General features: G+C 38.6%; 1 protein-coding gene across 3 annotated transcripts in view; it reads left to right on the forward strand.

Moving 5' to 3' along the window:
* cdk8 (cyclin-dependent kinase 8) overlaps positions 1-26021 on the forward strand; it is a 223777-nt gene extending 197756 nt beyond the window's left edge. For 2 of the 3 annotated variants that reach the window (XM_039745482.1, XM_039745484.1), the window contains 3 exons: positions 792-870; positions 1414-1572; positions 24912-26021. In XM_039745482.1, coding sequence (XP_039601416.1) covers positions 792-870; positions 1414-1572; positions 24912-25037 — 364 coding nt within the window. In that variant the 3' untranslated portion in view covers positions 25038-26021. The remainder of the gene's footprint in view (positions 1-791; positions 871-1413; positions 1573-24911) is intronic. The other variant, XM_039745483.1, reaches the window with a different exon arrangement.
* The last annotated feature ends 749 nt before the right edge of the window (positions 26022-26770 follow it).

The following is a 26770-nucleotide window of genomic DNA, read 5'->3' on the forward strand; positions in this document are numbered from 1 at the left end:
AAATGAAACCTGCTTAACTTTTTTAAGTAAGATGTAAGGAATGAGCCTTCCAAATTTCATCCTTCTACACACACGGGAAGTTGGAGAATTAGTGATGAGTGAGTGAGTCAGTGAGGGCTTTGCCTTTTATTAGTATAGATTATTTATTCATCCCTTGAGTGTTTAACAATAACTAAAGAAGAAAAGGAACTCTGAATTAATGAATAACAAAATAAGAACTTTTTTCCCCTTAGGACTTTTTTTATACCCACGTTTGTGTAAAATTCCTTAACATTTGTGTACAAACCCCATGCTAGCCCCCCATGACATCAGTCTTGAAAGATAATCTGTACACAGTTTCTTCAGTTAGAGGCCATGTGCTACAATCTGTTAACACTAGGTCTCTAGCACCTTTTTGGTTTGGGCAACCAGGACATCTATTAAGTCACCCACTCATTACTGTCCTGGAAGAATCTCTATGGATCCAGCCCTGGCTAGATACTTATTCTTCTACAGTCATACTTTTCCTCAATTTGCCAACACCACACATGATAGTGTTTACTGTACTTTGTATTCCTACATTGCTATATTAAATTGCTTTCTATATGCCAATGCAGGCACCTCTCTCTAAGAGAAACTTATTGCTTGGTTTCTGCACTTTGCCTCCTCAGTGATTTTCTTACCTGGGAAATCTCTTTTCTAGTTAAGACTTCCCTTCAGAAAGATTGAAAGAACAAAATTCTGCTTGTAAATATTGTGCTAATGATTATTTAATAGGTAAAACTAATTTATCTTTTTCCACACTTTAATAGTGTTTTTGCTGGCTGCCAAATTCCATATCCAAAACGAGAATTCTTGACAGAAGAGGAACCAGAAGACAAAGCAGACAAAGTAAGTAATCAACTTTGTGATAGAAATATAAATTACTGCTTGTGTAATAAGTACATCTGTCATAAGTGTCCTTTATGATGGAAATCAAAACTAAATGCTGCTAGAAGCAAGTACAAGAATTTAGAAAAACAGTAATAGATTTTGACAAATTACAAGCCAATGCAGTATTGCAAAGATTATTTCCCTTATATTGCAGATTGTTTAAAAAAAATGAAAAGCAGTAATATCAATATTATGGAAATGTATTCAAGTGGATAAATAAATTATCTGATAAAGAAAAATAAAGACACTAGAGACAAAGTTCTTCACCTTGCAGAGGTCTCCTAAACAGCAAAATATAAATTGTAAATTGTTTGTTATAGTGAAAAGTTGTTTGGTATTTTAAAGTGTACATAGGAAGTGAGTAATCTGGCGTTATGGTGTTATGCTAATTCAAGAATTTGGTATTATGTTAATTATGTTTGAATATACAAAATATTCTGCATTGATGAAAAAATTTTTTGTGCATATTAACATGTCACTTTGGTCTTTTCAAAAATTGAGAAGAACCAACAGCAACAACAGGGTAATAATCATACAAATGGAGGAGGACACACAGGGACCCAAGACAACAGTCATGCACAAGGACCTCCACTGAAGAAAGTCAGAGTGGTTCCTCCTACGACTACCTCAAGTGGATTGATTATGAGTTCTGAATACCAAGTAATTATCTTGTTTGTTTTCTTAATTTCTTTAAATGATCTTTGCAAAATCAAATTATAGATCATAAACCACCTAACTCAGACTGTTTTCTTTTTAAAGTATACGACGTGACAATATATGTCCTTTTTATTTTCATTTTTCAAAGGATCACTATACTGATGGTGTATTAACAGAGATTTGGTTATAAGATGTGGGCCCTCATTAACTCAATACATACACTATACACTCTATGTGCACATATGGCAGTGTAATTACTTCTGAAAACTATTGATACCTGAAACATATCACCAGATGCCCTTCAAGCATATTTTTGGAAGAAACATAATATCTATACATAATTAAAATTATAGCTTCGGTGGTGCTAATACAACCAATTTCCTTTCCTGGATTTTCTTTTTCTGCTGCACTTTCTCAACTAGAAAAAGTAAAGGAGACATATTATACATAATTAAAATTATAGCTTTGGAGGTGCTAATACAACCAATTTCCTTTCCTAGATTTTCTTTTTCTGCTGCACTTTCTCAACTAGAAAAAGTAAAGGAGACTTTACTAGACAGTTTAGCATGTGTAACACAGCAGAGTACAGAACAGCTAATTCATTCCAGAACAAACAGAATAAATTCAGTTAAATTATCATGCTCAGGGCATGGTTCACTGACTGATCTCTGAAAAAAAGAAAGTCTGCTAAGATAAATCCGTGCATTGGACCTCCAATGGGAGAGCTGAACATCTTTCAGATGGGTTAATCCTCACATGATTTTGGAAGTTTTTTTTCCTGCTTCCTTTTGCATGTCTTCTGGAGACTCCTGTCTTGATTTAGGGTAAGAGTTTTGAAACAGTGTTCGTTGGAATTATGTTAGAGAAGTGCTAGATCTGACTGAGCAATGTGTACTCATTCTTTAAGTATTCTGAAGCTAACCAGTAAAAAATAAAATAATCAGTTTTTTAACTGCATACAATTACAGTATGATACGTTTTATATAGTATCTACTGTTTTTTTTAATATATAAATATTGTTTTCTCTTTATCTGCTAATGCCTATTCTATAAGAAAATTACGGAAATAGTCTTCTGTTTCAGCACAGTGACAGATGATACCACTGAATGTTTATTCAATAGTCGTTTTAAGGGAAAATGTACGTGATACATATGTAGTACTTCAAAAGTTTATTTGATCTGAATGAAACTTGTCATACCCCTGTAGCTTGGTAATTTGTGTAATTACTAAGCACAGTAAAGTTCCATTATAAAGCCTGTTTAGTCTCCAGTTTTTGCATAGCAAGCAGTTGTTTATTTCTTTTTAATGGTAACCACCTAAAAAACTGAATGGATATATAGATTTATGTGATGCAGTCATCTGCTTTGCCGCATTTTAAGTGTAAGCCAAGCCTAGTACATACATAGGTTATTTTTACTTGATTTCTATATAAAAGAAAATAAAAACTTGTTCTTTCACTCAATTTATCATTTTGTATTTAAGTTAACCTTTTTTCCAGGTACACATTTTTCTCCTTGATCATATAAAGCAATCCATTCATTTACTGAGCCTGCTTAATCCTTTTCAGATGTATAAGGTGCTGGAGCCCGTTAGATGCTAGGCAGAAAGTAAAACGGAAAACGGCAGCATTCATCAACGGGAACACTTCGACACCAGTATTTTCTCATAAGGTCAAGGCGTTTTGTTTTTAAATGATGTACTAGGGCTGGTTTTATATTTGTAGTTTTTGTGTATAGGAAATGCAGGCACATTAATTTTAAATATGAGTGTTATCTCTGTGGAAATAAATTGTGTTTATATCTGATTCTTCTGTACAAGTTAAATGTAAATTGCCTTACATAAGTACAGTAATAAATGTTGCAACAAGTAGACGACTATAGATTAATGCCTTGTAGGATCACAGTCCTAAAAGCGGGAGTTTATACCACCAGCTGAGATGAAATTCTCCAAAGTCATCCAAATTGTTAATAAAGGCTGTGTTTTGATGAAAGTGAGCAATTGAAAAGCAGGGAAGTAATGTCTACTATACACTAGGCACAACTGTCAAAGGATTACACTATATTACCATCTTTGAATGACAAACTGGTAAGGATTAAGTTTGCAGATATGTGTTTATATTCTAAAAACCTTATCCTACATTTACTTTGAATTGTACCAAATACTGTTCACATTAGTCTTAAGATATTACAAGGGATCCAGTTTGAAACTATACTTCAAATTAAATTAATTAGATTGCTATTGGTAGCTCTTTGATATATACAACTTTATATGGCACCTGAATAAGCTTTTTAATAGTAGGGTGACATTAATATGAGTTCAGTGGTTTTCTGGAGAGTCAAGGGTGTAAAATCTGCTGTTTTAAGGTTGAATCAATGCTTTACAATTCACTTAAATCTTGAAGTACATTGCTTTTAGCAATTACTCAAGAGAGAGAATGAGCGAGGCAATTTCCAATATGAATTCACATATAAAGCCACCTAAATATAACATTATTCAGTTACGTCTAATTTTACATAGTAGGTCTTAGTATTCAGAATACTTTCTCTATTATTCCAACAGATTCAAAATCACATTTTTTTCTTCTGTTGCTCTGAGTTGATCCTTTGATAAACTCAGAATTATCAGTTCTACTTTGACTGGTTCATGTCTTGCCTCTTGGAATGATCATTGTGTGTCTCCTAATAGCTAAGCTGTTCCAATATCTCATCTTCTTAAAGGTTGTCAAGGTTTTTGCTTTTACTATATGTCTCAGTAGTTTGTTCCAGAGTCCCACAAGTCCTTGCGTAAAGATATGTTTCCTGGCTTCAGCTTTAAATGCACTTCCCCTTGATTTCAATTTTTGTCCTCTAGTATGTGATTCACCCTTAAGCTGAAAGGATGTTGCTGAATCTGTCAGTGCCTTTGAGTATTTTAAATTCCTGGGTTAGGTCCCCATGCAGTCCCCTCTGCTTGACACTTAGCAGGTTTAATTTTCTAAGTCTGTAGGACATGTCATTAAGTCCAGGGATGTGTGTGGTTGCACTCCTCTGTACAGCTTCAAGTGCTACTATGTCTGACTTGTACCATGGAGACCAGAACTGCATACAATACTCCAGATGCAGTCTTGCTAGTTCATTATATAGTTTGAGCATAATATCGCTTAATTTAAATTCAACAATTTTTATTATATAACCTAACATTTTATCCATCCATCCATCCTCTTCCGCTTATCCAGGGTCGGGTCGCGGGGGTAGCAGCTTATGCAGAGAGGCCCAGACTTCCCTCTCCTCGGCCACTTCTTCCAGCTCTTGCGGGAGAATCCCAAGGCGTTCCCAGGCCAACCGGGAGACATAGTCCCTCCAGCGTGTCCTGGGTCTTCCCCGGGGCCTCCTCCTGGTAGGACGTGCCCGGAACACCTCACCAGGGAGGCGTCCAGGAGGCATCCTGATCAGATGCCCGAGCCACCTCACCTGACTCCTCTCGATGCGGAGGAGCAGTGGCTTTACTCTGAGCCCCTCCCGGATGACTGAGCTTCTCATCCTATCTTTAAGGGAAAGCCCAGACACCCTGCGGAAGAAACTCATTTCAGCCGCTTGTATTCGCGATCTCGTTCTTTCGGTCACTACCCATAGCTCATGACCATAGGTGAGGGTAGGAACGTAGATCGACTGGTAAATTGAGAGCTTTGCCTTACGGCTCAGCTCCTTTTTCACCACGACAGACCGATGCAGAGCCTGCATTACTACAGATGCCGCACCGATCCGCCTGTCAATCTCACAGTCCATTCTTCCCTCACTCGTGAACAAGACCCCAAGATACTTGAACTCCTCCGCTTGGGGCAGGATCTCACCCCCAACCCTGAGAGGGCACTCCACCCTTTTCCGGCTGACATTTTTATTTGCCTTTTAAATTTCTTCAATGAAAAAGTTTTATCAACATATAGCCCTTAATCCTTATCAGAGGTTGCTTCTTGTATGACAGTGTCTCCCATCTTACATTTGTAATTGATGCCCCTTTTGCCCACTTGTAGCACTTTGCACTTTTCTAAATTACACTGCAAGTGTTCGTCTAGATCTGAAAATTGTCCAGGTCTTGTTGAATTCTCTTTGCTGCCTCACCAGTGTCTTCTATCCCTCCAACTTTAGTGTCATCTTTAAATTTTATGTGTTTACTAAATATAATGGAATCAATGTAATTAATATAAATCAAAAAGGTAAGAAGAAAAACAGACCCCTGAGGGACTCTACTGATCACCTTGCTACATGTGGAGTATTCTTCTCTTATGTGTACTCTTTGTCTCCTGCCTGTTAACCAACTAGAGGTCCAGTTTTGAAGGTTACCTCTGATGCCTACAGCTTGTAGTTTTAGAATTAACCTTTGGAGATGGACTGTATCAAATGCCTTTTGAAAATCTAGTTAAAGTATGCCGTATTCTTTGTTTTTGCCAACTATTCCATTTGCTTCTTCAAAAAAATCTAAAAGATGTTTTGGCAGAACCTTCCTCTCATAAACCCATGCTGGCTGCTATTTAGTATATTATTTTTGTTTAGGTAATTTTCTAACTTGTTTCTTATTATAGTTTAAATACTTTTGCATGGCACAAAAGTAAACATAACTAGTCTATAATTACTAGGATCCATTTTGTCTTCCTTATTAAAGATTGGAGTCACATTTCCAGTTCTCCGGTACATCTCCTTTCTGAGGTGACTGCTGAAATATGCCTATTAAGTATTTATAGATGACATCTTTTGTTTCTTTCAGTACAATTGGCAAAATTGCATTACATCCAGAGGTTTTCTTAGTCTTTAACGTTCTGAGGGCTTGAAGCACATCTGACTGTTCTGTGAACTCAGAAATTTGTTTTTACTTCTGCATGAGACATTCCACTTGTTTTTTCCTTTATAAATACTTGGGTGAATTATTTGTTCAGTTCTTTTGCTGTTACCTTCTCATTTTCAGTGATTTCCCCATATTTGTCCCAAAGCTTTCCTAAATTCTCTTTTATCATCTTTTTACCAGAGTACTTCTGAAAAAATTACTTTCTGTTTGTTTTGGCTTCACTAGCACTTTTTATTTTGGTTTCTCTTTTTTTCTCTTTTTTCAAATGCTTTTTTTGAACTATTGCCATAGTTTCCGAATTCCTGTGTGTCAGAATTATCTGGCTTTTTTTTCTTTTCTTGTGCAGTGATCCTATTTATCCATTTTGGCCGAATTTTTTAGTCTTTTTTTTGTTGCTTATCGAAATGAACTTATTTTGAGCCTGGATAAGAAGATCTCTAAATTTTGTATCTCCTTATCCCAATAAAGTCTGCTTTTCTCAAATTGTAAGACCTCATTTTGGTGTACATTTGTGTGTTGTCAAAGATTATCTTAAAATTTAACATGTAATCACTGTAACTTCTGTTCTTTTTACTCTGTCTTTATTGTTAGGACAAATGAGATCTGGACAGCTGTCACCACGTGTTGGGCTTTTGAAACACTGGGTGAAAAAACAGTCATTTGCTATCTGCACTAATTCATTTTCCTCTTTTGTATTCCCAATAGTGGATTCCCAATCAATTTTCGAAAAGTTAAGATCACTCATGACTGCTATGTCCTCTTTTTTGCTCATGTTTTATTTAAGTCAGTCAGTCAGTCAGTCATTTTCCAACCTGCTATATCCTAACACAGGGTCACGGGGGTCTGCTGGAACCAATCCCAGCCAATGCAGGGTGCAAGGCAGGAACAAATCCCGGGCAGGGTGCCAGCCCACCACAGGACACACCCACGCACACACCCACACACCAAGCACACACTAGGGACAATTTAGGATCGCCAATGCACCTAACCTGCATGTCTTTGGACTGTGGGAGGAAACCGGAGCACCCGGTTGAAACCCATGCACACACGGGGAGAACATGCAAACTCCACATAGGGAGGACCCGGGAAGCGAACCCAGGTCTCCTTACTGCGAGGCAGCAGCACTATCCCTGCGCCACCGTGCTGCACTATTTGAATAAGTAATATGTTATTATCTAACATATCACTAACCTATCAGAATTTGCCGGCCTGCAGCAAACTCCAATAATTATATCTCTGCCTTTCTTACTTACTAGCTTAACCCACAGTGATTCTGACGTGTTTCCTTCATCGTTCTTAAAAATATTGGCCTGAATATGATTTTTCACATATAGTGCCCCCACTTCCTTCCTTATCTCTATTGAAGTATTATATTATATTCCTCTCTATCTGTATAATTTAGCTATGACTCTTTCAGAGTTAGCCATCTTGAACTTCCCCTCTGATTCTCCTTCTTCAGATTTGTCTCTAAACATCTCCCTTGAAGATGTCCTCCTTTTACCTTAAGTCATGGTCCGGAATCTTGGCTTGACTCCGAATGTCATAAAGACAAACACGAACTGCATCCCCTTTGTTGTCACCTATAACCCATTTCTTTAAGCACTTCGAAAAAATATAAAAGAACTTCAGCCAATACTAAATGATGATGAAACGCTTAAAAGAACTTCAGCCAATACTAAATGATGATGAAACGCTGAGAGATGCATTTCCAGAGCCACCCCTCCTGACATACAGACAGTTGCCAAATCTGCAGCAACTAATTATTCAAAGATCAATGGGTGAACCAACAGATAATGGTTCCCTGCCTACAGAAAAGATGTCAAACATGTGCTTACATTTATGATACAAGTTATACAGCACTGCCAACTAGAACATTGCATAAAGGGATCATTTTTCTGCATATCATTTAAAATGGTCTACCTAATTCTGTGCATGAAATCTCCCAACACTGCCTCTTTGTGGGAGAAACTGAACAAACACTCCACCAAAGAATTAATTTACACAGGTTTCACATTAAGTGTGGCAATAAAGATGTTCCTGTAGCAGCTCACGTCAACAGCCATGAACACCGTGGGAGGGACTTTAAAGTCACGGTGCTTATGGGCAACTTCAAGACACAGCAAGAGAAAATGAATGGAAGTTAAACTGATGCTAAAATGTAACACATTACAACATGGTTTAAAAAGAGACAGGGAGTTTTATGGCCAGATATGAGGATTGTTTATATCTCTCTGACTGACCCAGACAACCTGACTACAGATCCACATTGTATGGAAAAACTCATCAAAAACTTCAAAAGACTTCGTCGGATAGTTATGTTATCAAAAGATCTTAACCATACATTGTTGTTCTCTCTCCGCTAAATGAATCTTAGCCTGGAGAGAGGTCTGTTAATTATTACATCTAAGATGTCTCACTTAAAGATTTTCCAATGCTGTATCTGTCCTAGTGTCTATATAAACACAGGGAATTCCAGTTTCTGTATTATATCTTGCCTGAAGAAGGGGCCTGAGGTGCCCTGAAAGCTTTCCATTTGTAATCTTTTAGTTAGCCAATTAAAGGTGCCATTTTGCTTGACTTCTCATTGCTTTCATTCATCAAACATGTATATTTACGAACATGGACAAATTTGTTGGTATTCCTCCATGAAAATAGTAGAACCCATAATTGTCTCTGGAATAACTTGAAACTGACAAAAGTAATTGTCATCCATCATTGTTTATTCTGTAACAAAAATCAGACTTTCCTTTAGAGTTTAGATTCAACAGAATATTTCAAATAATAACATATATGAAAATGGCATAGACAACAATGATGGGAACCTTAACCTAATATTTTGTTGCACAACTTTTAGAGTTGATTCCTCTAGCTCTCAATGAGACTTGTGCATCTGTCAACAGATAGTTTGGCGCACTGTTCCTGAGCGAACTGCTGCAGCTGTGTTAGGTCTGAAGGGTGCCTTCTCTAGATTGAATGTTTCAGTTCTTTCCAAAAATGTTCAATAGCATTAAATAAAATAAGGGCTCATAGAAGGCCGCTTCAGAATAGTTCAATGTTTTGTTCTTAGCCATTGTTGAGTACTTTGAGCTAATGTGTTTTTGGTTATTATCCTGTTGGAGTACGTTTCACTCCAGAATTTCTCAATAGTCTTGAGATTTCATTGTTCCCTGCACAGACTCAAGGCACCTCAAGCCAGATGCAGCATAGCAGCCCCAAAACATAACCGAGCCTCCTCTATGTTTCACAGTAGGTATGGTGTTATTTTTTTTGAAAGGTTGATTTTTTAATATGTAGAAATAGAGCTGATGTGACTTGCCAAAAAACACCTATTTTGTCTCATCCTTTCAAAGGACATTCTCCCAGAGGCATTGTGGTTTGTCACTATGCATTAAAGCAAATACCAGTCTGGCTTTTTTATGTTTTTCTTTCAAGTCTTCCATTGAGCACGCTACTACTCAATGAAGAGACAGATGGTGTAATCAGACACTGATGGACCTTGACCTTGGAGTTCAGCTTGTATATCTTTGGAAGTTTTCCTTGGCTTTTTGTTAGTTATTCCCGTTATTCTTCTGCCCATTGTATGCTTGATTTTCCTCTTGCAACCGTGTCCAGGGTGGTTGGCTACAATCCACTGGACCTTGAACTTCTTAATAATATTTGCATCTGTTTTCACATGAACATCAAGCTGATTGGAAATAGTTTTATAGCTTGTGCCTTTAATATTCTTGTCTCTAATTTTCATTCTGATCTCCTCAGACAGTTCTCTACTCTACATTCTCTGGTCCATATTTAGTAGGGGACACACGATGATATCAAACAGTGGAGTGACTACTTTTCTCCATTAGAATAGGCTGAATGACTGATTGGAGACGTGTGATACTACAGAATATTACAGAAGGCAGCTAGTTTGCTAGTCACTCAAATTCAATTATTTATGATATTTTCTAGGGGAGCGGGTTATAGAGAGCAGACCACCATAGGGGAGGAGTATTTTGGCCTTATACCAGGGAGAGGAACAACTGATGCAGTCTTTGCATGGAGACAGCCTCATATAGAAGCATTGAGAAAAACAGAAAGGTTTACATGTGGTGTTTAATAATTTAGAAAAGGCTTATGATAGAGTTCTGTGTTAAGCTATCTGGAGGTGCGTGAAAGAGAAAGGAGTACCAGAGAAGTATGTGAAGACTCTCCAGGATATGTAGGAGGGAATGTTAAAAGCAGTGGTGTTGTGGTAACAGATAAGATTCCAGTTAGAGTTGGTCTGCATCAGGGGTTTTCTTTAAGTTCTTACCTCTTTTATGCTTTTATGGATGTGTTGAATCATGGGATAAAAGATCAATCACAGTGGTGCATGCCTTTTGCTGAAAACATTGTGTTGTCTAGCACTAGAAAAGAGCAAGTGTAGAGGAAGTTAGTAAAATGCAGAAGGGCTTTGCTAGGTAGAGGGTTGAAGATAAATAGGAAGAAGACAGAATATGAGTTTTAATTATGATCAGGATTTAATTAGCCTGCAGGGAGAGTAGTGGATAAATTTAAATATTAAGGATCAGTGGTAGCCTGAGAAGGAAAACTAGATGTAGAGATAGATATATACATAGATTACAGTGTGGATGGAACAATTGGAAGAAGGTATCGGCAGTTTTGTGTGATCAAAGAATTAGGCATAAGTTAAAGGTAAAGGGATTTAAGACAGTGGTCAGACCAGAAATGAATTATGGACGTGGACAGTAAAGGGAGCACAGGAAAATAAGTTACATGTGGCAGTAATGAGCATGTTGAGATAGATGTGTGGACTTAAGGACAGAATAAGAAATGGCACAATCAGAGGTACAACAAAGGTGGGAGAATATCTAAGGAAGTACAGGAAGTTTAGTTGTAAGTGGTATGAACATGTGATGAGGAGAGACAAAGTGGAGGTGGCTGGATAACGTGAAAGAAGAAGGTTTGAAGGGAAGGGGCTTTGCCTGGCAAGGGGGTGCAAGACAAAGCTGTTTGGAGAAGGTTGATTAAGCACATCGACCCCACATAGAAGTGGAAAAAGATGAAAAGGAAAAGGGAGATGGTCTTTTCTAGGATTACAAACAAATATGCCCAGGCCATTTTAGAATGTCTTTGTAGAATAAACAATACTTTTATCTCTTTTCACACATGCTTTGCTTCACTTGATAACATATCAAAGGCATAAGGGTTGTAAAAAGGAAGAGACTCGACACACATAAAAAGGTTTGGGGCAGCCACCCATATAATATTCCTAGCTGCAAAGGTTTGGTTTTTCATTCAACAGAGTAGTTGATTGTGGAGAGTCCAAGACAGAACTGCTGAAGGTTAAAAAAAGATGGCAGTTTTAAATGGTTAGACAGGAAGTGATGTATGTTAACTGGAAGTGATGTAGGTTGACCGGAAGTGATATTTCTCTGACATCAGCCTGGGAGCCGGGACCAGAAGTGACAATCTTCTGGGCGCCAGAACCGGAAGTGACATTCTTCTAGGCACCTGAACCGGAAGTGACATTCTTCTGGGCGCTGGGACCGGAAGTGATGTTTTTCTAGGCGCCGGAACTGGAAGGGATGTTTTTCTAGGCGCCGGAACTGGAAGGGATGTTCTTGATTCAGATAGGTTTTCCCTCGGCTGGTCTGTAGAGATAGCAGGAGAAGGTTTAATGCACCCCGTCCTCACCTGGCCTGGCGTGGAATTACCTTTACTTGGTCCACACAACGTCCCCCTATTCGCACGTGTGTGACAGGGTGTACATGGGACAGTTGCTTTTTATTTAATCACTTTTAATGAGATACATAGCACTTTTTCAGTGAACTATAAGGATACCAAGAAATTTATCCATGTCATGTTTGTTAATTTTTCTTGATAATATTCGGAGGATTCAACCCTTTCTCACTAATTATGCCACACAACTCCTTGTTCATGCACTGGTCCTCTCTTGGCTGGACTATTACAACACTCTCCTGGCCGGTCTTCCTTCAACTACAATTGGACCTCTCCAGCTCTTCCAGAATGCAACTGCATGACTGGTGTTCTCTGTTCAGTGATTCACACCAATTGCTTTGGTCTCTCCACAGGCTTCCTGTTGCTGCAAGGATCCAGTTCAACACTCTTATCTTGACCTACATTTATGTGGACAGTTCTGCTCCTCAATAATTCCAATTCTTGATCCCTTCTTGTATCCCTTCAGGAAGTGTCCATTCTGCCTATGCTTGTTTGGTGACCATCTCTCCTTTTGCTAGACATGCCAAGACTGGACAGTGCTTCCCCATTCCTGCTTCAAAGCTATAAAATTATCTCCTTTTATGTATTCCATCTTCACCCAATTTAAAATATTTAGGTGTCTTTTGAAAACATAGCTTTTCATTAAATAGTTTCAAACTGCTTAGTTTCTCTCTTACAGGTTAGCTGCTCCTGTGCAGACAGTGTAGTTGCAGGTATAATTAGTTCTTCACCCATGTGCTTGCTTTTTTATCTTATTTTCTGTTGCTTTTGATGCTTGCACTTTCCTTCTTTTAAGTATTATAACTTGCTTTGTATGTCACCTTGGATAAAGGTGTCTGTTAAATAAATAATAATAACAAGTTGCAGCCCAGAAAAGTATGAATGATTTTGTTTTGTTGCCTTCTCCTTTGACATGTTACTCTAATCTTTGCCAAAAACTCTCTTTATACATGTTATTGCCTTGCATTTATCACAACACAAGCTTTAGCCATTAACTATTCTAAACCATTCAGTATATACAACTTAACACTAAAACAGGTAAATGCATTTACTATTTGGCTTTCAACACAACATGTGTCGATGCATTTGGCAGCAAACTGTAGCATTGCTCCTTTTAGCTTACTAAAAGCTTTTAGTTTCTCACAGCAACATTCCATGTCTGCCAGAAAACAAACAAATGAATCAACATTCTGAGGATGTCAAGTAAATGAAGAAACTGAGCAATACAGGCATAGTACAAAACATGAAACTTGTTACAAGGCTTCACTTGCTTTTTGTTTGAATCACTAAAGATGGCTGCCTTCTGATAATGGGTTAAAGATGTGCATTCCTTGGAATAAAGCATAATTTTAAGTGTAATCTGAAGGAACTTCAGGTTTGCTGTTTAATGCATAAAATAATTAGGTACTGCATTTATATTCATGAGTACTTTTATTCTTTTTTTTAACTAAGATCTGTGTTTAAAATTCTGCAAAATTCTTCATACTGTTGTTTTCATTTTTTGAAAGCAAATAAACAAAGGAGAAGCAGGATTAAAGAAAAAGGCACACTGCATGATTCTTCAGTGCCTGTCAAAGAATGTGGTAGCTTTGTCAGTCTGATCAGTTTGTCATCTTAGTGGAGGATGGTTATAGGCTGCCATGATATACAGTATTTGTAAACATAGTCATGTCTCAGTGAAGTGATTTGTTGGAGAGCTGTTCAGTTATGTTTTTCCTGTCTGTCTGTTTTCTTTCACCTGTCCTACCTCAGTGCCATCATCATGGTCACATTACTACTACACATTTCTAAGTGAAGGGCATCTTTAAAGTGTGGGGGTTGTTGTTTTTTGTTTAATAGACATAATTATTTGCTGATGGGGAAGGATCCTTACCATTGTTTTATGCATATGTTTTGATTTCTCCAAAGTATTTATTTCCTAGTGAAAGTGTTGTGAAACTGTTTGTAATCATACCTCATACTTGTAATTGTATGAATGGAAGATAACTAGAAAATGGTTGTTGTGCTTTGCATCACCTATCTGGGATAATCCACATTAGAATTGGGGAGGAGTTTTGTTGTTGCAATGGGTTATAAACCAGACAGATAAAAACATGGTACATGCAGAGAGGATTTTATTCAGTTTCTTATGGTATGCTGAACTTAAAAATGACAAATATAAAAGATTACAGAAAATATCATAACTTAGAAATAATTACGTATAAAAGCTAACATCTGCTTAAATGAACAATAATGCAATGATTCATATTTTTCATCAAAAATGTAATAGAAATAGTTTAAAAGAAGATATGTCAAGTTGACAATGAGGGAGATGAAAATTTTTCAATTTAAAATTGTTCACAGGGGCTCATACATTTTTACCTACAGAGATATAACATCTTTAACTTTAATCAAATAAATGTGAAACAATAATTTCAATATATTACAGAATTGAATCATATTACTTAATGTTTCATTTCTGTCAATGACTAAAGTATCAGAATAATATTTCCCTAGCCCTAATGGTCCCTAGCTCCTAGACAGGGAAAACAGAGAGGTGATCATTTAATTTTAGTAATCAAAGATAAGACTTGAAAAGAGAAATCTATGACGCAAGAAACGTTGTTCAGGCAGATACAAAATATTTTGGACAATTATTGGAGAAAATTAAATAATGAATTGAATTGACCTAAAATTGGAATTATTGGTGTAAAATTGTAGAGGTTTTAGGTAAAAAGCAAGTCAATAATTTTTCTTATATCAAAGAAAACACCATCACAATACACTTGCAAAAAATCAATTAAATGGGCGTTAATGCTAATACACTTGATAATTTTCAACAGATTACAAACTTAAAGCTATTAAATTTGCATGGCAAGAACACTTATAAAAATAGTTGCAATTTTTCTGTTTATTTTTGTAATCACTTAGGAGCTGCTCAACCACTGGGGTTTCTGTCTAGACTGGCCTGCCATCTAATAATGATGATTGTTTTAATAGATGATAAACATTAAATATCATCTGAGAACTTATTGTATGTGTTTGTTCTTTTTCACAGTTCACAACAGTAGTGCATCTAGGAAGTAAAGCTTTTTTTATTCGCTTGAAGAACAGAAAACTTTTGAGAACCTGAAATTTGGGCAGACAGAAATTTCCATATAAAAAGCTAGTATATAAATCATGAAAAAAAATCATCATGCAAGATTGTAATTATAAATAAAAGCCGTATTTTCAATTTTTGAAGATGACGTAGAAAATATGTATGTCTATATAACAGTGATAACCAGTAATGATACTAGAACCCCACAATGGCTGCTGGTTTTTACTGTATCCAGCCCCTTAATTCAGTGCTCATTAGTGTGTTTTTATAGAGCTTGTTTTAAGTAACTTCCCATTTTCTGGTTATTGTACTTTTTAGTTGAGGGATGCTTGTTCTCATTCCTGTGAACAAACTTGTATCTGATTGAAAGACTGGTTGCACAAAAAACCTTCAGCTGCTACCACTCTTCAGCACCAGCAGTCCTTGTAATTAATTCAAATACCACCTATTGGTCATTTGAAGTACACTGTGTAAATACTCATTAGTTATCTATTTAAACACAGATCAAAATATCAGCCTTGATAGAAGGCTGGTAAGAAATTTGGCCGAATCTGCAAGTAAATTAAGACACATATCATGTATTGTCAGGGTTGTAGAGTCAGTATAGAAAAGCTTTGACTCCGACTTCATATAGTACCAGCAACTGAAACTCCAGGTTAACTACTCTGTTTGTAGTTAGACTAATATATTTACTATGTTAGATTTAAAGAACACAACATACAAGAAACAAGGCGTTTCATCACTGCCAGCATGAGTCATCAATCTACTCTTTAGCAACCTAACCTGTTCAAGTTTAGGATTAAAAATTGTAGTAGGCTTATAGACCCTGAGTAACATTAAATACAAGGTGTGGGAATAATCAACCCTTGACACATTAAGACAATTTTGGTCAGCCTCTTGTATAATTGTGTAGTGGCTGAAAAAAGTTGAGGGTTTGTTGAAAAGGATCTTTATGGACAAGAGTCCAAAGCAGAACTGAAACGGTACAAACAAGTCGGTTTTAAAGTCAGAAGGGAGGAAGTGATGCCTTCCGGGGGTAGAACCAGATGTGACGTCTTCTGGGTTTGGAACTGGAAGTAATGTCATAGGGTCCAGGCGGAATTTCCCACATTTGGTTTGTGGGGGAAATAGACTGAAAACTTCTATGGCTGTAGGTCTAAAAACCACCTCGTGACCTGCGGGTTTGATTCCTTGTGTAGGACCATCCACACTCAAGTGGTAGTACCTCGGCTGAGTAATCTCCCATTTAATCGCCAAAGGAACATAATTGGTTGTTCAACACCGTCAACGCTTTGGCTCAGCACAGCAGGAGTCATTAAGGCTGACTCTGAATAAAGGCTTGTTTTAATCCACAAAATGAAGTTTCTACATTATCATCCCATACCACATTGTTCGGGGCCCTCTTCTTTGTTAGAAGAACAAACCGGCAGTAGTAGCCCGCTAAGCCAAGAAAGGCTTGTACTTGCCTCTTTGTTTTCAGACTAGGCAAATTTAACATGGCATCCATTTTGGAGCATTGTGGTCTTACTATACCATGACCCTCTAGGTAGTTCATATATTTGGCCTCATTTAACCCAAAGAAACACTTCTTAGGATTAATCCGCAGACCGGCTTTCTGTAATGCCACAATATGGCTTGGATCTGCTGTAGGTGTTCCTTTCAGGTGCCAGAATAGATGACCACGTCATCCAGGTAGGCAGCATTATATGACTTATGGGGCCGGAGCACTTTATCCACCAGATGCTGGAAGGATGCAGGTTCCCCAAGTAACGCAAATGGACAGACCCGAGTTCTTAGCCTTTGCAGGGTCCATTAAAGGAACCTTCCTGTACCCCTTTGTCATGTCAAGACTGGTCAAATATTCAGCCTGTCTTAGCCTCTCAAGGAGGTCATCTACTCGTGGCATTGGGTAGGAGTTGAATTGGGAGACTTGATTAAGCAGGCGGAAGTCATTGCAGAACCTCCAACTCCCGTCAGGCTTAGCAACCAAGACAATAGGGCTGGACCAGGAAGTATGACTCTCGTCTATCACACCTAGTTTCAGCATTCTCGGATGATCACCCTGGCCTCTGTCACAATGTAATGCGCAATCAGTGAGGTCCAACCAGGTTTTTCACTCACTGCCTCCTGGACAGACAGAATGACTGTTTAGGGATGCCACTTTGTGCAAAGACCCCTACCAATTCCCGTGCAATAGCTTTAGATGTAGCTGAGCACAGTGGAACAGCTTAGGGGTATCGGGTGGCTTAATCCACTCAGACTAATATATACTTGTGTCCTCTAGCTGAGGGTTCTATGGGTCCCACCAGGTCGACCCTAAAATCTTCAGAAGGGATGGGGAATTAAAGAAGCACGGTTCCCTCCTAGGAGTCTGCCGCAGTTGATATTCCTTACACGATATGCAAAAACGGTGGACTTCCTCATTAATTCCTGGCCATTCAAAACGGCGCTTAATTCGCTCAAGTGTTTTTTTTTGGTGCCCAAGTGGGTACCAAGGAGGTGGGTGTTAGCTTGCTGCTGCCAGTAGAACCATGGGACTAACACCAGGGACCGCACCTCCCCATTGTGCTCTGTTACCTGATACAGCAAGTCATTATTTAGCACAAAGTGAGGCCGTAAGTCATGGAATGTAGAGTGCAATGGCCATTTATGAGAACTACTGCATTTTTCAAAAACTTAAGGGAGTTGTCGTTCCATTGCTCCCTTTTAAAAGAAACCTGAGTCTGATCAAATTGAAAATCCAGTTGGGAGAGCGAGTCGGATTCAACCTGAAGGGTCGTGGTTTCTTCCCTAGTAGTTGTAGTGCCAGATGATGACTGTCTCAGGAGTTGCCACGTCACACTGAGCATCTGTCTCCACTTGCTCAGCCAGCTGGGTACACGGCATGGATGCAGCTATGGACGTATTTTTTCACCAACCATTACTAGGCCCAAGTGTCATTCCGGAGTCGTTAGTGTTGAATTGCTTTTATTATCAGACCAGTCTCGCCCTAGTATCACAGGAAACTGAGGGTTTTTAATGTCCTCTCGTAGAAGATGTAGTATTTGGCAAAGTTACACTGACAGATGTCCCTGTGAACACAGGTTAATAATAATAGTAATGATACATTTTATTAATATAGCGCCTTTCCCATGCTCAAGGCGCTTTACAGAGTCGTAAAAAAAAAAAACAGCAGGGTATATGTAACATTGGATACAAATGTTTTCCTGAATAGAACAATAAAACAGATAACAAAGCATTAAATAGAATAAAGGACAATAAAACCAGAGTAAAATAATGAACTCAATACTAAAAGAAAAACCTACAGTGCATCCGGAAAGTATTCACAGCACATCACTTTTTCCACATTTTGTTGTGTTACAGCCTTATTCCAAAATTGATTAAATTCATTTTTTTCCTCAGAATTCTACACACAACACCCCATAATGACAACATGAAAAAAGTTCACTTGAGGTTTTTGTAAATTTATTAAAAATCAAAAAATTGAGAAAGCACATGTACATAAGTATTCACAGCCTTTGCCATGAAGCTCAAAATTGAGCTCAGGTGCATCCTGCTTCCCCTGATGATCCCCTGTCTATATATGGTCCCACAGTTGACAGTTCATGTCAGAGCACAAACCAAGCATGAAGTCAAAGGAATTGTCTGTAGACCTCCGAGACAGGATTGTCTCGAAGCACAAATCTGGGGAAGGTTACAAAAAAATTTCTGCTGCTTTGAAGGTCCCAATGAGCACAGTGGCCTCCATCATATGTAAGTGGAAGAAGTTAGAAACCACCAGGACTCTTCCTAGAGCTGGCTAGCCATCTAAACTGAGAGATCAGGGGAGAAGGGCCTTAGTCAGGGAGGTGACCAAGAACCCGATGGTCACTCTGTCAGAGGTCCTCTGTGGAGAGAGGAGAACCTTCCAGAAGGATAACCATCTCTGCAGCAATCCACCAATCAGGCCTGTATGATAGAGTGGCCAGACGGAAGCCACTCCTTAGTAAAAGGCACTTGGCAGCCCGCCTGGAGTTTGCCAAAAGGCACCTGAAGGGCCCTCAGACCATGAGAAACAAAATACTCTGGTCTGATGAGACAAAGATTGAACTCTTTGGTGTGAATGCCAGGCGTCATGTTTGGAGGAATCCAGGAACCGCTCATCACCAGGCCAATACCATCCCTACAGTGAAGCATGGTGGTGGCAGCATCATGCTGTGGAGATGTTTTTCAGTGGCAGGAACTGGGAGACTAGTCAGGATAAAGAGAAAGATGATTGCAGCAATGTACAGAGACATCCTGGATGAAAACCTGCTCCAGAGCGCTCTTGACCTCAGATTGGGATGACAGTTCATCTTTCAGCAGGACAATGACCCTAAGCACACAGCCAAGATATCAAAGTAGTGGCTTCAGGACAACTCTGTGAATGTCCTTGAGTGGCCCAGCCAGAGCTCAGACTTGAATCCGATTGAACATCTCTGGAGAGATCTTAAAATGGCTGTGCACCAACGCTTCTCATCCAACCTGATGGAGCTTGAGAGATGCTGCAAAGAGGAATGGGCGAAACTGGCCAAGGATAGGTGTGCGAAGCTTGTGGCATCATATTCAAAAAGACTTGAGGCTGTAATTGCTGCCAAAGGTGCATCGACAAAGTATTGAGCAAAGGCTGTGAATACTTATGTACATGCGATTTCTCCATTTTTTTATTTTTAATAAATTTGCAAAAGCCTCAAGTAAACTTTTTTCATGTTGTCATTATGGGGTGTTGTGTGTAGAATTCTGAGGAAAAAAATTTATTTAATCCATTTTGGAATAAGGCTGTGTAACCTGGTCAGGTTTCAAAAGGAAAATATAACCTTGTTTGTGTAAATAAAATTTATTGAAGGAGATGGGGTACCAGTTGTGGGGGTTGGGTAAAGCTTAGTATATACAGTATATATGTGTCGCCTGATTGGGTGGGGAAGTTGCATAAAGAGTAGAAGAAAGAGAGTCGTAGTTGAGGCAGCATGCCAAAACTAGACAGAAAGAAAAGAACAAGAAAAGAGAGGCGCTGTTGAGGCAAAACGCCGAAACAAGACGAAAAGACAGAAAGAGAAAAGAGAGGCACTGTTGAAGGAAAATGCCGAAACAAGACCGGAAGAAAGAACGAGAAGGAGAGACACAGTTGAGGCAGCACGCCGAAACAAGACAGAAAGAACGAAAGAGAAAAGAGAGGTGCTGTTGAGGCAAAACAAGACGGAAAGAAAGAAAGACGGACTAACTTCAGCAACTGGCTAAAACATAAAAGGAGTTCGGTGATAAAGGGAAAGATGGCAGGACACCAGTGCAGAAATGGCGATCAGCGAGCAGAGAGGGTGTTTGAGAAAGAGGGAGATGAGAGGCCTAAAGGAGGTACCTGAGTATAAAGAGGAATAAATAAAACAAGGTTGGTGTTTTTTTTTTTTTTTTAATAAAGTGGCTTGAGTAAACTTTCAAGTGAAGGGGCCAGTTTCTGTTTTGGTTTGTTTGGCCACTACGCACCCGAGCTACTTTTGGGGCCCCCAACGGAGTGAGTAATATATACTGACTGTGTAAATAAGTCCTGGGTGAGCTCACCAGTAGTTTCGGACCCATGATATATGTATAGTTGTAAATAATGTAGTGTTTGTGTTTTATGTTTTGTGTATATATTTGTAAATACCTCAAGTTTGGAAAACTGTTCATGTTTCAATTAAGTAAAGAGAGTTTTGTTTTATTAATATCTGAGTAACAGTGCTTGGATTATGTATAAAAGGGCAGAAGGTGGGCTATAGTGAACCTGCCAACAATAGAGGTGGCGACAACGTTATAAAGAGCTCAGGTCCTTGCCTACCGATAAAGGGATGGTGGTGAAAGGGAGTTACAGCTGTAACATAACAAAATGTGGAAAAAGTGATGCGCTGTGAATACTTTCTGCATGCACTGTAATAAATAACCTAATTTGTGATATAATAGACTCACAAATTGTCCTGAGCACCTGGACAGAGAGGTACACTGAAAGAAAGGGCAGAATGTTAAGTTAAAAGTCTTCCTAAACAGATGAGTTTTAAGTTGTTTTTTAAAAGAATGAATGGAGTCAGCTGATCTAATTAATTTCGGGATGTCATTCCAAAGTCTGGGTGCTATGGAGCTGAAGGCACTGTCACCCATAGAGTGCAGGTTAGTGTGAGGCACAACAAGATTACCAGAATCAGCGGACCTTAGTAGGCGAACAGGAAAATAGTGATTTAGAAGGTCACTGATTTAGTCCGGTGCAAGGCCATTTAAAGCTTTGTACGTTATTAATAGAATTTTATATTCATTCCTGTAAGAAACAGGGAGCCATTGAAGGCGAAGTAGAATGGGTGTGATGTGCTGAATGTTGCTGGTTCATGTTAGAACTCTTGCAGCAGAGTTTTAAATCAACTTGAGCTGTGATATAAGATTAGAAGGGGCACCTGACATCAGCGAGCTACAATAATCGATGCGGGATATGATAAAAGCATGGACAAGTTTCTCAGCATTAGAAAAGGAGAGGAATGAGTGAACACAGGATATGTTATGGAAGTGAAAGTAAGAAAGTTTCTTAATGTGGTTTATGTGGGCGGAATAATAAAGAGAAGAATCAAAAATGAGAGTGTTTGCAAGAGTTCAGTTTTGTTGCAATTTAATTTTTTGGAGTTCTGCTCCATCCAGGTTTTAATTTCACTGAGGCAAGTTGTAAGCTGAGAAAACTCTGATAAAGTTGCACTTTTGACATTGAAAAAGAGTTGAGTGTCATCTGCATAAAAATGATAACCTAGTCCATAGCTACAAATGATATGGCCATGGGGAAGCATATAAATACAGAAGAGAAGAGGGCCGAGGACAGAGCCCTGAGGAACTCCTTGTGTGACTGGCGCTGGGCTTGGTTCAGCTGTTGCCAAGACTAACAAACTCTTGCCTATCAGTCAGATAGGACTTGAACCACTGGAGGGCAGTGCCAGAGATACCCAGCATGTTCTCCATTCTGAACAGCAGAGTGTCATGTCTGACAGTGTCAAATGCTGCACTGAGGTCTAACAGAATTAATATGCTGGTTTGTCCAGAGTCTGCTGCCATAAGCAAATCATTGGTTACCCGTAGCAGAGCAGTTTCACAGCTGTGCTGTGCCCTGAAACCAGACTGAAAGAGTTCCATCAAATTATTAGAGGTTAAGTAATTGGTGACCTGGGAGGCTACAACATGCTCAAGAACTTTTGACAGAAAACGTAAGTGGAAAATAGGCTGAAAATTGTTAAGATCGTCGCCATCAAGACCAGCCTTTTTTAACATTGGGGTTACAGGAGCGATTTTAAAAGTTGTTGGCACAAACCCAGTGTCGAGGGATGTATTGATTATTGTCGTAACAGTCAGGATTATGGCATGAAGGCAGAATTTAAGAAGTGTGGTGGGGATGGGGTCCGGTACACAAGTAGTTGGCCTCATCTTACAAAGCAGGTCATTAACAAATGCCGATGTGACTGGTGAAAATTTAAAAAAGGAGCTGGATGGAGTAGGAAGACAGGGAAGGCTATAAATGGATGGCGGATTTATGTTAGTTGAATTATTTAGATCTTTAGTTTTATTGCGTAAAAAGTGGAGGAATTTTTCACAGACTTCAGTAGAGGAGGTAATTGGGCCAAATGCAGGTTGAAATAATTTATTAACTACAGAGAACAAAACCCTTGGGTTATCATGGCCACTTTCTATTATTCTGACGTAATGTGTGTTCTTGGCTGCAGTTAGTGCATCCCTGTAAGCCTTTTGATGGTCAGAGAAAGCCTGGATGTGAACAGTGAGGCCAGTCTTACGTGACATTCTCTCAAGGCATTGGCCAGTTGCTTTCATAGATCGTAGCTCTGAATTATACCATGGAGCTGAGCACTTAAAGGAAACCTCCTTATGTTTTAAAGAAGATGTTTTATCGAGTGCTGAATGAAGGGCTGAGTTATAGTGGTCAACAAGACTGTCTAGTGTTGATGGAATAGGTGAAGACAGAAACAAATCAGAAATGGATCCAGCAAGAACAGAAGGACAATATTTTTAAGGTTTCAGAAAGAAATTTGACGTTTACAGGTAAGAGGATGGAGAGGTTATGAGACAGTGAAGCACTACTTTATGGTCAGAGAGTTCCAAATCACTGCTATGTGTTGCTGACAGGTAATCCAGATGTGCAGATCAGGTCCAGTATATGACCACCAGAGTGGGTGGGAAAATCAACATGCTGCACCAAGTCAAAACAGTCCAGTAAGGACAGGAATTCATTTCTTAGTTTACGTGTAATAATGTCAATATTGATGTTGAAATTACAAAGAAGAATGACTCTCTTGGAAAGTGAAGTTAAGTAGGTTAAATAATTCAGTCAGATCAGTTAAAAAAGACACATTGTATTTTGGGGGATGATGGACAGCAATAAGTGAGGCAGGACCAGATTTTGTTATTATCTTAAAAGCCAGACACTCAAAAGACAATGGACCATCAATGGGGATTCTTTTGATGTTTAACTTCAATCTAGTAAGGTTAGACTGGTCTTAATTTTTAACTGCTGTTGCGGTAACACTAAGCGGCAAGCAACAATGGAAATGTTGCTGCCGGTATCCATAAGAGCCAAGACCTTATATCTATTAACAATTACCACCCCAGTGTGAGGAATGGACAGGGGATTAACTAGAGTGCAGCATCTCGCTCCCTTGTCTTTGGTAAGCCCCGCCATGGTGAAACCCATGAATAGGAATGCCTGTACTTTGAGTTCCACACAGAGGCCGTTCTGAACCTCCCAGGCTCAAAGCCGCCCTCAATTAGGTATTTAATATTTTTAAATGTTTTCCCCCAAGTTGACTGAGCTAGATAATCGGGAAGGGCATTTAACAGGAGAAAGCAGGAAACCTGCTTGACTATTTGTCGGGGGCTATTAAGTTCTGGCCGTAGTCAGCACCAGACTTTTCCACACAGACGGTATGCCTGAATGGAGGTGGGTTGCCCCATGTTGAAGCCCCACTTCAAAGTTCTCCTGGCCTGCTGGCCTGGGGCTCCAACACCTTTTGAAGAATGCTCTGTCTCTGTGGGATTTAAGTGGGCGGCCTCTCCGTCTGGAAAGTCATATTAATTCTCATGTATGTTCTTCCTCAAGCATGGCCCTATTCTGTTGGTCTGCACAGCTGGGACACTGGGTTGGACCCACGAGGGTTGAGGTTCGTCAGGTTTGCATGCCAAGGCTCCTTCTAGGTTCTGCTCCTGGTTCCACAAGGAGTTTACCATCCTGCCGATTATGCCAATGCAGTAATAATCAAGCCTTGACACTTTAACAAGGTTTGGGTCAGCCCCCCATATAAGTGTAGAGTGGCTAAAAAAAAGTTGAAGGTTGGTTTGAAAAAGGTCTTTACAGTCAAGTGTACTTTTTAAATATTGGCTTACTAAGAAATGGCTCAGGTGCTTATAGCCTGGAGTTTCACATATGCTTATGCTTTTAGGCAACTAGTCATAAAAAAGTTACAGCCTACTTATGTAATTCTTACATTTCTGTTGGAATCCGATAATACATTTTAGTGTTCAGTAATGCTGTTGAATTATAGACCATTTGGAAAATATTATTTAGGAAAACAGCAGGAAATTGACTGAAATGAGAAGTCTGGGTCTCATATCGTAAATGAAGTATGTGAAATGTAAGATATGAAATAATTTAAAATATACTAACTGTATTTTCATTTATTTCTCTCTTTCTGAATAGCGCTCCAATCCACATGCTGCTTATCAGAATCCTGGACCAAGCACAGCACTACCCCAGAGTAGCATGGGTTATTCATCTACCTCCCAGCAGCCCCCCCAGTATTCTCACCAAACACATCGGTACTGATCTGTTCCCGGGGAATTCCTGTGCAAAGTCAGAGGGGGGCTGCAGGACTATACAGACAAGTCTTGAAACAAAGTGAGAGAGAGAGACAGAGAAAAGCAGTCCATTCTGTGGCTGTGAGAATGTACTGTAAGACCAGACCCCCAAAAACTTTTCTGCTTGCCAAGTTTTTTAATTGTCACAGAGCTAGTGGGGGCATAGCTGTGATTCCAGAATGTCTGGTTAGACTTGAAAACAATCAAACAAAACAACAAAGAAGATGATTAAATAAAAACGACTCAAATAGCACTAGCACCATTTTTGTCATTGATATGCTACTTTTCATAATTTACTTTACCTGTTGCAGTCGGGCTTAATTAAATATCAATTTTCAGTCACAGACTTTAGCAGTTTAAAGCTGTGAAAGTGCTAGAGCATAAGTGTGTTTTATTGTTGAAGATGAATGTTCTTACTGAAATATCTGACCAGTCACACAGATAAAAAATACATAATCCTCCAAATTGGTACTTGAAATGTAAATGTCTTGTTATTTAACATAATTCACAATCTCAGCCTGCAAAGAAAAAATGAAGCAAAAAGCAACTTATACAGTATATATGATAGGATTATTGGTACACATTTAGTGACTTTGTGAATTGGTTAATTTTCACATTTATCAGTGTTTTATGCTCAGTGTGTGGAGATTTTTCTATTGTTAAGCATTTTATTTACCATCTTCAGATTAATCTCCCAAAGACTGGCGATGTACTTTTTTGTGTTTGTGTGTGTGTGTGAATAAATGAGTGTGTATGCAAGCCTCTGCATCTGTGATCATGTGTGTGTGTGCGTGGGTATGTATGTGTGCATGTAATATGATAAATTGTGTGTATACTGCCTTGACTCTGTTTCCTCTTTTAATATTTTTTTCTTTTTCTGTTACATACGACTTGACTGATAATACAGCTGCTAAATTACCAACAATAAATAAGAATAATATTGTCTCTAAAACTTGTTTGTTCATTTTGACAAAAAACATTCAAATGATTGTCCTTACTGGTGTTACTTTCTTCTGGTGTTGCAGATTTGTGAGCATGTTTTCAGCATGGATGATATGTCTCCCTCCAAACTGCTGCATTCAAATTTTAGACTTTTTTTCTTTTTTGTTCAATAAAGTCTTTCATACTTTGTTTCAGAATGTACTTATTCCAACAAGTGTGATCTTGGGAAAGCCTTAGGATTCAATTTAAAAAGGAAACAAAATGTAACATACATTGTACTGTATTAAAATATTTTACATGAATGAAGTAAGTATTCTGACAATAAAATTTAAACATTGTTAAATTCTCGTTGCAAAGTGGCAGTGACTTTTCGGTGAGATACAGTTAGCTGTTAAGCAAACAGTAAGAACATTTTGCATATAAATATATGAATGAAATGTCATAAAATACAAGTTGACCATTACTTTTCTTAGTATCTTATTGTAAAAGAAACATTTTAATGAAAATGTTCCTTCAAATTTTAAATAGACTTTATCCATGCTAGCCTTTTGCCTCTTGAAAGAATTCATAATCCCTTAAATGTTGTGGTTGTATGCATAACATGCAAATAAAGTAAGCATGAATGTTACTTAGTATCAAGCCTGTGAAAAGATAGATATTAATGATGTCCCAATTGTTACCGAAAAGAGTACTGACCCAGAAGTGTTTGTAAAGGTCTCAGTTCTTATTATTTGTTTATGCATCACTGCATTGGCCATA

Source organism: Polypterus senegalus, chromosome 2, assembly GCF_016835505.1.
Source record: "Polypterus senegalus isolate Bchr_013 chromosome 2, ASM1683550v1, whole genome shotgun sequence".
Lineage (NCBI taxonomy): Eukaryota > Metazoa > Chordata > Cladistia > Polypteriformes > Polypteridae > Polypterus > Polypterus senegalus.